At 40.9% G+C, this 11,013-nt stretch overlaps 1 protein-coding gene across 1 annotated transcript; it reads left to right on the top strand.

Annotated features, from left to right (window-relative positions):
• The first annotated feature begins 1,029 nt into the window (after positions 1–1,029).
• Positions 1,030–9,466, top strand: LOC121556339 (alpha-parvin). Its single transcript, XM_041870245.2, has 13 exons — positions 1,030–1,323; positions 3,923–4,012; positions 4,150–4,220; positions 4,342–4,444; positions 4,599–4,739; positions 5,721–5,836; positions 5,952–6,010; positions 7,017–7,036; positions 7,204–7,265; positions 7,352–7,420; positions 7,510–7,611; positions 7,718–7,790; positions 8,680–9,466. The coding sequence occupies exons 1-13, from the start codon at positions 1,188–1,190 to the stop codon at positions 8,754–8,756; spliced, it is 1,119 nt and encodes a 372-aa protein (XP_041726179.1). The 5' UTR covers positions 1,030–1,187; the 3' UTR covers positions 8,757–9,466.
• The last annotated feature ends 1,547 nt before the right edge of the window (positions 9,467–11,013 follow it).

Below are 11,013 nucleotides of genomic sequence, written 5' to 3'. Positions count from 1 at the left end.
GATGGGTCAAACTCAATGTTAGAGCTCTTGGGGTGAAGTGGCCCCTTGTCTGAGGCCAGACGTCCAGGCCAGAGGAGCTCCTCACTGTCTGCACCAGGGCCATGCCACAGATAGTCCAACAGTACTGCATGGAAAATATCTCCTCTAATGACAGCCCAGTGCAAGGCCAGGGCCATTGTGCATTTTGTTTACATGGCTTTGTTCACATAATTGTATCAAAAGAGAGGGCAAAAGGGCTGCACTGTGAATAGGCCTTTTGTCAACCCAGCGTTTTTCATAAAACTAGACAGCAAGAGTATGTTCCTATTATTGAAAAAACAATACACAAAAATGTATTTATTATCATCTGCATATTTGATTACATTCCAAAATGTTGGAGGTAAATAATGTGGCAGCAATGTGTAGGCCTGTGTTGTCAAGTAGAGGCTTGAATGTAATTGATTTGCTAACAGCTCTCATCACTTGCCTGGTCAGCTGTGCTAGCTAGACCATGTTCACCAGATCATTAGCAGAACGAGGCAACAAAGCAAGGAAGCCAGTTAATTGATCCTGTCTGTGGTAAATAAGCAATCATGTATTGATCTGGCACAACCCTGATTGAGTCAGCTGCTTTGTCTTACCCATTCTCCCCCACTAAGGATGGGGGTCCTTGAACAAGTTTATTACACTCCTTGTTAGGACTGAAGAATAAGTGTGCTGTACATCATTGGTGATATATCCTATATTGGCCTTGTTCTAGCCCCATGGAAACACATGTTTAGCATAAGTAAAAGAAAACTGATGGAGAATGATATTGCTGAAAGTAAAAAAAACCTGGATAGCAGAAAAACAAAGGAAAAATACGTTTGATAATTTCGCTGGATTAATTTTCCTATGAATAGGATCGAAAACCCTCTGATTCTTTTATATTATCGGTTCTTGCTTCACTATACCGATATTCCTCATAGCTGGACAGGCTGCTGCGTTGCGTTTTCCTGTTTGCTTATTTTTCCTATATCCATGAAAAGTGGGTGGGAATGGGACTGGTACGGGAATCAAATAACAGGGAGACGTCGGATGGCTGCGCAAATACTTGGAATTCCGGTTCCGTCGTTAGCTATTCCGTCAACTTTGACAAGCAGAAAGTTGTTTCTATGATAGGCTACAACACAGTCTCAATAGCTTGAATACTTAGTAATAAACTAGAAATGGCTTCTTCGCCACAGAAATCACCTTCTTCTCCCAAATCCCCGACTCCAAAATCACCACCTTCAAGAAAAAAAGATGACTCTTTCCTTGGAAAACTCGGGGGAACTTTGGCCAGAAGAAAAAAGGCAAAAGAAGGTTCGTTCATTAGGCTATATTTGGTTTATTATTAAGGCATCTACATAAAAAGGTTGACATCACGAAAGCTAAAAAGGATTAGAAATCAAATATGATTCCTGTTGAATAGTAGGCTAAAGTAGGCTATATGCTATAAATAGCCACATTCCACAGTTTTCTATTTCAGAATTGAACATTTCGTTGAATAGATTAATTACAGTTTTTGCGTGAAAACAAGCTAAGAAACATTGCTATATGGTGCTTTCAAGACAACTTGGAACTCGGAAAAAACTAGGTCAAATCATGACGTCGGTGATCTTCATGTCGGAAAGTCGGAGCTCTAGAAAGATGCCCGAGTTCCCGACTTGGAATTCCGAGTTGGTTGACCGTTCAAAAAGACATTAAAATCAAATCAAATTTTACTTGTCACATACACATGTTTAGCAGATGTTATTGATGGTGTTGCGAAATGCTTGTGTTTCTAGCTCCAACAGTGCAGTATATCTAACAATTCAAAAACATTCTCAGTCGGAGCTCGTTTTTTTCCCGAGTTCCCAGTTGTTTTGAACGCGGCAATAGTATAGGCCTACTAATTGCTGAGGTGTGTCTATTTTCATGACGTCATTTTGTATACGTCAACGGGGATGGTGACTGAAAGACCCTCTTCATGTTTGATGTCTGCATCTATCATCAAATAACTGTGATAATAATTTAGATTATTTTGTTTTTGATGAGGTGGACAGCATCTATTTGGGTTTTATTACATTGTATCTATCCAAGCCATAGCAGGAGAAAGCTGTGTGTCTCTGTGTTTACAGTACACATCCTGAACTACTGCCATGTAAGGATAAGAGGCTGCTGGTATTCATTCCATCACAGATGTCTTCACCAAGGAAGGAGGGAAAAGTCCCATGCTGTCTCCAGCACAACCACTGCCTGAGTTCAGACCAGAGGCTGCCAAGGCCTTCATAGTTTCACATTTATTTAAATCATACCTTCAATTAAGTATTAATTAGACAAGCACTTGAGTTTTCGTTGAATCTTTTTGGTACATGAGCAAGCATCAAGTATGATTAAATGTCTGAAGAACTATTATTGTTTATAACGTCTCTTGGAAGACACTTTGACCCATTTTAATTAATTACATTTGAAGCATATCTTTTGATACAGACATGCCCTATATATACTCCTGTGATTGAAATAATTTGTCTACCCTACCTGTGAAAGTGAGTCTGCAGCTGAGCCCCATTCACCAAAATACCGAACTGATACTGACAAACCTGGTCCTGTAGGGGTACGTTCCATGGAGGGCCTCTCCACTGCCATGACAACAACATACAGTATTTCAATTATATGAGCGTTATTGTGAACCATATTGTGTCTCTACCTGTGAACTGAGGAGCTGTCCTTTCAGATCAGAGAGACAGAGACAGAGAGGTTTACATTATCCAGATGATGCTTTCGTGTTGGTTCAACAATCTGTTGAAGAACCAAATAGATGCAGCTCTTTTAGTGTGAGGAAGGAGGAAGGTATCTCTGTCTCTGTGGATTAGGCCTGAACAGCAGAGGGAGGTCTTGGTGTTGATTACTAACAGGATATTGACATCTCCAGGGGGGTGCTTTTTCTGTTTGGGAGGAAACTGAAAAAAACCTATCGTAGTTTGTTCAGCAGGCCTTTATCACGTTATGTTATGCAGCTCTGCATCAGTGCTATAGTGATCTTACTGACATATCAACTGGTCCAGACAGGAACTGGCAGTACTGGCACCATGGCCAGGCAGAGCGGTCAGGTTGTCACATCACCTGTGTGAATTCCCCACATGTGCCAATTTGCACGACGCCAGGTGAGGTAAGTGAAATGATCAGGGAAGGAGGCGGATGCTCAGGATAGCAGCGTGAGACCGAGCCTAGATCTATGAACGCCTAGCAACTGGAGGGAGAGCATGGCCTTGTCCTGTGTGGGGCGATGTGTCTCAGAGAGAAAGCTTTTTTTCTAAGAGGTAATGGCTATCAGCATGGTCTGAGCTATCAGAGCAACTGACCATGACTGCTTAGTTAATAGACATACACTCTGTCACTTCTCCTCCAATTTACGGTAATGGTGTGATTGGCTCATTCTGGGAGTCTCCCCATGTAGTATTATCACTGGCTACAATGAGGCGCTTCAATTTATTGATCAAAGCTAGACTGAGATCTCTCTCTCCTGGCTAACCCGAACGTGACCAAAGATAACCGGTTATAATTAGAGACATGCTTTGTGAGCCAACTCTTCCCAGTAAGACCAATGTGCCATAATACTGACAACCTGGCATGAAGAGCACAGCTTAACCTGAAGAAAAGAGCCCTAAATTGGGTGGAATGGGTGTAGAGCACAGCTTTAGGTGAGTAGAGGAAAGACTCACTCTCTCTGTTATTTGTCTACATGTGAGCTTTACTGCTGAGATGATGAGGGCCAATATTGTGTGTTGCTGATGCTATTTGACTTGCCCTCCGATTTTCTCCGCTGGACACATTTTTCCTGCCCATCAACTCAATGGAGGTCTCAGTACAGTTGTATAATAATGAGCCTGTCACACATTGAGTCAGGCCACTAAAGGTCTCTGCTTCTCTGCTTCTGCAGTGTCTGAGCTCCAGGAGGAGGGGATGAATGCCATCAACCTGCCCCTCAGCCCCATCCCCTTTGAGCTGGACCCGGAGGACACCATGCTGGGTAAGGCGTCCATCTCCACTCTTGCAGTGTATCGCACACAAACACACACACACACACACGCTCTCACTTTCTCGCTCTCTCTTGTGCTCTCTCTCATTGTCTATATTCTAAACCTATGTGTGTGTGTGTGGTTCTAGAGGAGAATGAGGTTCGCACCATGGTTGACCCTAACTCCAGGAATGACCCCAAACTGCAAGAACTGATGAAGGTGTGAGATATAAAATAACTGCTGTATGTCACAATCAAAGCATTGGAAAGCAGTATTGGGTGCCTTATGAATGTACAGTGTGTATGTGCCTGTTAAATTCCATATCATGTTTTGTATGCAGGTACTCATAGACTGGATCAATGATGTGCTGGTGGGGGAGAGAATCATTGTCAAAGACCTGGCTGAGGACTTATACGATGGGCAGGTTCTGCAGAAACTCTTTGGTACAGTATTTAATTCCCTCCAAAACATCCCTGCTATGCTTGCAATGCAGCACATTATTCTCTGGCATTTGACTGATTCCAATTGGATTTGATGGTCCTCCCTGTGTTTTCGTTGTATGACAATAAAACATATTTATTTATTTTTGTATTACAGAGAAGCTGGAGGGTGAGAGGCTGAATGTGGCTGAGGTGACTCAGTCTGAGATAGCCCAGAAGCAGAAGCTGCAGACGGTTCTGGAGAAGATCAACGACACTCTGAAGGTCTCAATCAGAAACATCAAATGGACCGTTGACTGTAGGTGACATGTTTCACAGAGCGCTGTTTCATTCGAATCCCTTGTATTCTATACATTTGTTAATGTTTTTTTGGAATGTGTTGATCAAAGTTATTATTATGACAATGGTGTGTGTAAAAGACAATGTAAAGGTGATGTAATAAGGTAATGCTTGTTTGGTCATTTTGTTGGGTGACAGAGAGGCACAGAGGCAAAGTTCACATTGGACTAATCTGCACCCTGCTGACCCTCTGACAATATGACCATAGAAGTAATCCCTGTCTCAAGAGGTGGGAGGTCACGGTACTCATGACGCATGTCAACGAAAAAACTCATTGTCTTATTTCCTTTTTCAATGTTTATTTTTTAAGGATATGCTGAAGCCATGTTTTTTTCCCGTTGGTTTATTATTCTTTGGTGTATTGTAACCTTCTAATTCTCTTAAATTACAGTTTAATTTTCTTTGTTCTTTTTATCCTTTGTAGATGATCTAAAAGCACTTCAGGAAATCAATAGGATTGTTTTTGATTGTAATCAAAGGACAGCTAATCCCTTTGTTTTTCACTCATATCCTCCCATACAGGTTCTCTAAATAGTAAATGCAATATTTTTGTGGTAAATTATCATATTTTACATGTATTTTGGAATTCCATCTTTCAAGAAGCAGCCTGATGTATCAGTCACATGACACTCCAGACAACAAGAATGGAAAGGGTTGTTACAGTTTCTAACAAAGGCACATTACTTCTACCCCAAAGACACAAGTTTATTTTATACTTGACACTGAGTTTATCGTTTTGTTTTTGACCTTTGTTTAACCTTCAACTTGGCATTGTGAAAGCTGAGAGTCACCTATCTTGATAATTGTGAAAAAATTGAATTTCTTCTTATCTAAACCCTGCTCCAGTGCACCAGCGTGTGGATCATCTGTTTAATGACAATGCCCAGTGGATGTACTATAACATTCCTCTCATTCCTTCCCTCTTTCTTTTCACCCCTAGCCGTCCATGCTAAAAGCATCGTGGCCATTCTCCATTTATTGGTGGCGCTGTCTCAGCACTGCCGCGCCCCCATCCGCCTACCTGATCATGTGTCCATTCAAGTTGTGGTTGTACAGGTATAGTCCTTTGCTGCTACATTTTGTACCACAAAAAGGGAACCCCCCCAAAAAAAAAAAAAAAAGAAATAGAGTGAAAATTCCGATTTTCACAATTGTCTGTTGTTCCCCACAGAAACGGGAGGGGATCCTGCAGTCTCGCCAGGTTCAGGAAGAGATCACAGGGAACACGGAGTATGTCTTCACTGTCGTCCCTTTTAGCTAACTATGTACAGATGTCTCAATGAAACTACCCAACTTGTGCTGTCTTCCACAAGGCCTTTATCAGACCCTCAGGGGGATGAAGAGAAAATGTCAGAAAATTGTTTATAGAGGCAGCCAAGAAAATGAAGGCCAATGTTTAAGGAAAGAAGGCCTTAGAAACTTGGCAGTGAAGATTATGTTAATTGTATCATTTGCTTTCCATATTCAAAGGTAATGGAGGTATAAGTATGAGGGATGAGAACCGAACACAATCATGGAAAGGTCATTCAAAACAAGGTGATTATTGGGCGAATCACATGTTTGTAAATATATGTTTACAAATCAGTCAGCAAATGAGTCCGCTGGGCATTGAAGCAGTTGGAACAATTGAGGGACTGATGAGGGGAATGGAACGGCCTCTCCCGGTCTCGCGTTAAAGCGGAAAGACAATGCGGACACGCCAACTCCTTGGGGGGCCGATATGGACAGTTGGAGCCCCATGCTGATGGGCAGATTTAGTGAGGGGAGGGGGGGGTTCAGGGGTCTACCCCTGCCAGCCCCACCACTGCTTTATGGAGCTGCAGCTGATTAATAGTGGTCCAACGGGTGCAAATCAGCTCTGGAGATAAGAGGGAGGGGCCCTGGGCTGTTGTCCTACGAGAGGCAGCAGCTGCTAAAGCATGCCTCTGCCGAGGAAGATTGGACCGTGAAGACAAGCCACTGCCTCCCGGGCACATGTCCACCAGGCAGGCCCACCACACAGCGTTTGATCGGACCGCTCCTTGGATAGAACCACAACGCAGATCTCTTTGTTTGTCTTCCTGCCTGGCCCTCTTGATTAGACCATCTGCATTCAATTAATATTTTCCAGTTTAAACAGTCCTAGTTAATTTTTTCTTCTCATTTGAATTGTCTGTTTCGTCCAATGTTTTTCTCTAGTGCTGTGATTAGACAGTACGATACCAGTGCTGAAATACATTGTTCTCTTTTCTTGCAGGGCTCTATCAGGAAGACATGGTAAGCATTTTCACTTTGTTGTAATGAAAGAATAAATTTGCCATATTACCATACATTTATTTTAGTTAATTTGCCATTACATTATTACTATTTTATTCCTTCTATATTACTAAAATGAACATTCTGATGTCTGTTATTGTAATGGTTTAACCTCTATTCGATTTCAGAGCGAGATGCGTTTGACACCTTGTTTGACCATGCACCAGACAAGCTGAATGTGGTGAAAAAGGCAAGTCTCCATCCTAATTAGAAAAATAGACGGTATTCATTGTTTGTGTAACATTTACATTTACTGAATACCTGCCCTTCTTGCAGACGCTGATCACCTTTGTGAACAAGCACTTGAACAAGTTGAACCTGGAGGTGTCTGAATTGGATACACAGGTGAGATTCCTTTGTTTCCATTTGAATATAACTGCTTATGATTTGAAGATGAACCTGGTCATTATTAGTATGTTTTACCTGTCATAAAGTTTGCTGATGGTGTGTACCTGGTGTTGCTGATGGGACTGCTTGAGGGTTACTTTGTTCCTCTCGTCAACTTCTTCCTAACGCCAGAGCATTTTGACCAAAAGGTAGGCTACATTGTAAATCAGACTAATTTTCATCCCTTACAAATAGTTTACAGTGAGCTGCTTACTGGACTGGCATGGCTCATGCTGGATTTCTTTTCCTATATAGGTGCACAATGTGACCTTCTCCTTTGAGCTGATGCAAGATGGCGGCCTGGAGAAACCCAAGCCACGGGCAGAGGGTGTGTGGCTTCATTCTGTACACATAAATTGTTTCTGAAAGAAAGATATGTGACAGCAGAATTTCAAAATTGTGTCTTTCGGGATTAAACAACAACAACAACATGTCAGGAATGTTCTTCCCTTTGGGCAGTATTCATTCAACACTCTTTATATCAGAGCATGCCTTCTAATCATAACAACAGAGAGAGAGAGCAAATATCAATTTTAGTCATTTAGCAGACTCTTATCCAAAGCGACTTACAGGCACTGCTTTGCTCAAGTGCACATCAACAGATTTTTCACCTAGTTGGCTCGGGGATTCGAACCTGCAACCTTTTGGTTTACTGGTCCTACACACTTAACCGCTAGGCTACCTACTGCCCTTTTTGATGTGGGATTACTTTTATCCCCTGGCTATTACCATTTGGCCGTTGGGTTAATTGAACTGAGGCCTGTAACAGTTTTAATGGTACGGTCAAGCACCAGTGAGTGGCCCATGATGACTGCATTGGGCTGTAACATTGAGTGTTCCCCTTTAGCTTTGATTTAAAGGTGGTTGCATGCCAAATTATAGCAATAGGCCTACTTAAAGCACACTGCAATCATAGCTTCATGGAAGCATGGGGCTCAGGCAACATCTGTTTTTATAATGCATCTTTCCTCATAGCGAAGATGAAAGATTCCAGTTTTGCTTCACTGGATGTAATGGGCTAATGTAGATCTTATAGGTGTTGTGTCTTAAGTATACAGTAGCTAGCAACAGGAGCTGGTTCCAATTACAGGCGATGTTTGAAGAAGGTATCATACAGCGTGTAAATCGCAGCTCTGAATCTGGCTCATTTTAGATTTTTTTATTGTAAATGTTTCCCAGACTAAAGTCTGACTTTGGTTTTTCTGATCTTTTGGCAGATATTGTGAACTGTGACCTGAAGTCTACTCTGAGGGTACTCTACAACCTCTTCACCAAATACAGAAATGTGGAATAAAGATAGGTACTTCACCGTTCATTCAGTTATATCGACGTATCTATCAAGCAAATGCCCTGTTTAGATGTATATTTCAGGGCAAACACAATGCATCTAATAGGGAGAGCACCCCTGTGTTAGCTTTGTCCTGCTGAAGGCACACTAAAACACAAGTACAGCACAGTATGTTGTAAAGTATTTTTATATGAAAAGACATATATTTCAGTATTATTGAAGGTTAACTTAATGAATTATTGATTATGCCATCCTATTGTTGAGTCATTGTCATGTTGAATGGTTCTTACCCATGTCATTCCGGGCCTACACCGTTGAAGTCTACTTTGATTCACTTGCAACTACATGAAGGATCAGAATATTGATGTATTGAATGTATGACAGCTGGTTTTGTGCTTATCAAAGTATTAAGTTCCATCTTTTGAAAGAAACAAGAAGATTTGAATTGGCTCAGAATGTTTTTCATTGTTGTGCTTAAAGCATTGGGACCACGTACTGTACGCACTAAAAATATTTTGTACTTATCCAAAGCATGATGTATGGCTGTTTTTGACTATTTGTTTATAATCTATTCATAAAAACGGTTTGCAAAGTAATGTTTCAGTGCAGTGTTTACTAAAACTCTACAGAAAAGCAAGACCCCAGTACAGAGTGACAGTTAAAAAAAAAAGTCAATTGTTGAGTATGAATTGAAACGATAAACCATACCCTATATTGAACAGAACTAGCTAGTAGTGCTGAGAATGTAGTGTGGGAGTTTGACCAAAATGGATTCCTTTGTGTACTTTAATTTGAAGGTCGTAATAATTTCAGGTTTGATAATGGGCCTTGTGCTGTAGCAAACTTGTGGCATTCCTTCCCATGAAAACTTGTATGCTCTGTATTGTTAATATGCTATAATAATAATAATAATATGCCATTTAGCAGACGCTTTTATCCAAAGCGACTTACAGTCATATATCATAAAGTGAAATATAGAAGAGCACAGGAAAATACCGTCAGGATTTGGTGGCTTTACATAGATGGACTTTACCCAACTTGTATTACACCTGACAATGGACCGTTTCATAGTCAAATAATACTGTATTGGACTGTGGATGTTGGTGTAAGTGTCTGCTTTACAACGAGAACTTAGCTTACAGTATTGCCGAGAAGCAGAGGTGCACTACATGCAATTCATGAATTAATTTGCTAACCACGCACTGATGGAATGGCTTTGCTAAGTGCTTAGCTGCGAATAGGAAGGTCACATTTTTCCTTTGAGTAACAACATAATGCATGACAAGGTTACAATTGAAGTTTCAATGGAATTTCTTTGTGCCTGATTTGATCTATATAGCATGTTTCTTTTTTTTTAATTGCTTCTCTTTAGGAGTTGGAATTCACTTATTTCAATTTACAGACACTTAAGATTAGTTAAGCTGCTTTTAGTGTGTTTGTCAACTTACTTAATTGAGCACAGAAATGAGTGAGAGGAGAAATGAGTGAGTTATCTTGTTTGAGTCTTCAAATAAAGTATAAAATACTCATAGCTCAGTTCTTTGCTTTCTTGATATTTCAGTTTTTCCTCTTGGTAATTTCTCTTGTGAACTGAGTTGTGAACTGAGTTGCTATCTTTCTACACATTATACTGTATAACCTCTGACCCTGTTTTCTTCATCCTGTTTTTTTTTTGTGTTTAACAAATACCACTATTTCTATGAATTGAAGCCCAGAACTGAAGGCTTGGACCTTCAGGGGAGGATGTGACAACGTATTTGAGTACTCCATTGTTCTGACACATTTCTGGTCATGCTATTATCAGTCAAGCCCAGGGACTAAGAGCTCTGTGTTTTCATCAGAAAGCTGAAATGACCATCCATAATCAACCATCGTGCGCAAAGGTGTCTTGAACGGGAGCCTTTGCAGCCATTAAAGTAATTACCCTCCCATCGCTTCTTCTACATCCCTCCCTCCATTCATTATATCAAATAAGCCTCTACGCACGACTAACAGCCATGATACTCTCTTGCCTCCGTAGTGTAAGAGCTGCTCTTATGCTGAGAAAACACACACACAAAAGGTGAGGCAAGAAGTGAGTGATACTACTGATAAGTGGTTCATAGTTATTACAGGGTTGGCACTTTATGTTGGCATCTATTGATTGGCAACCAAGGATTCTGATCTGAAAGAATGAATTGGTCCTTCATTGAAGTTACTTGAAAGCACCTTTTTTCAATGTACCATATGGGTGTAAAGGCTTTACATTGTACTCCTTTTGTAT

The sequence above is a fragment of the Coregonus clupeaformis genome, unplaced genomic scaffold (genome assembly GCF_020615455.1).
Source record: "Coregonus clupeaformis isolate EN_2021a unplaced genomic scaffold, ASM2061545v1 scaf0159, whole genome shotgun sequence".
Classification (NCBI taxonomy): domain Eukaryota; kingdom Metazoa; phylum Chordata; class Actinopteri; order Salmoniformes; family Salmonidae; genus Coregonus; species Coregonus clupeaformis.
Note: the sequence above shows the minus strand (reverse complement) of the source record. Positions and strands in the feature narration are given on the sequence as shown.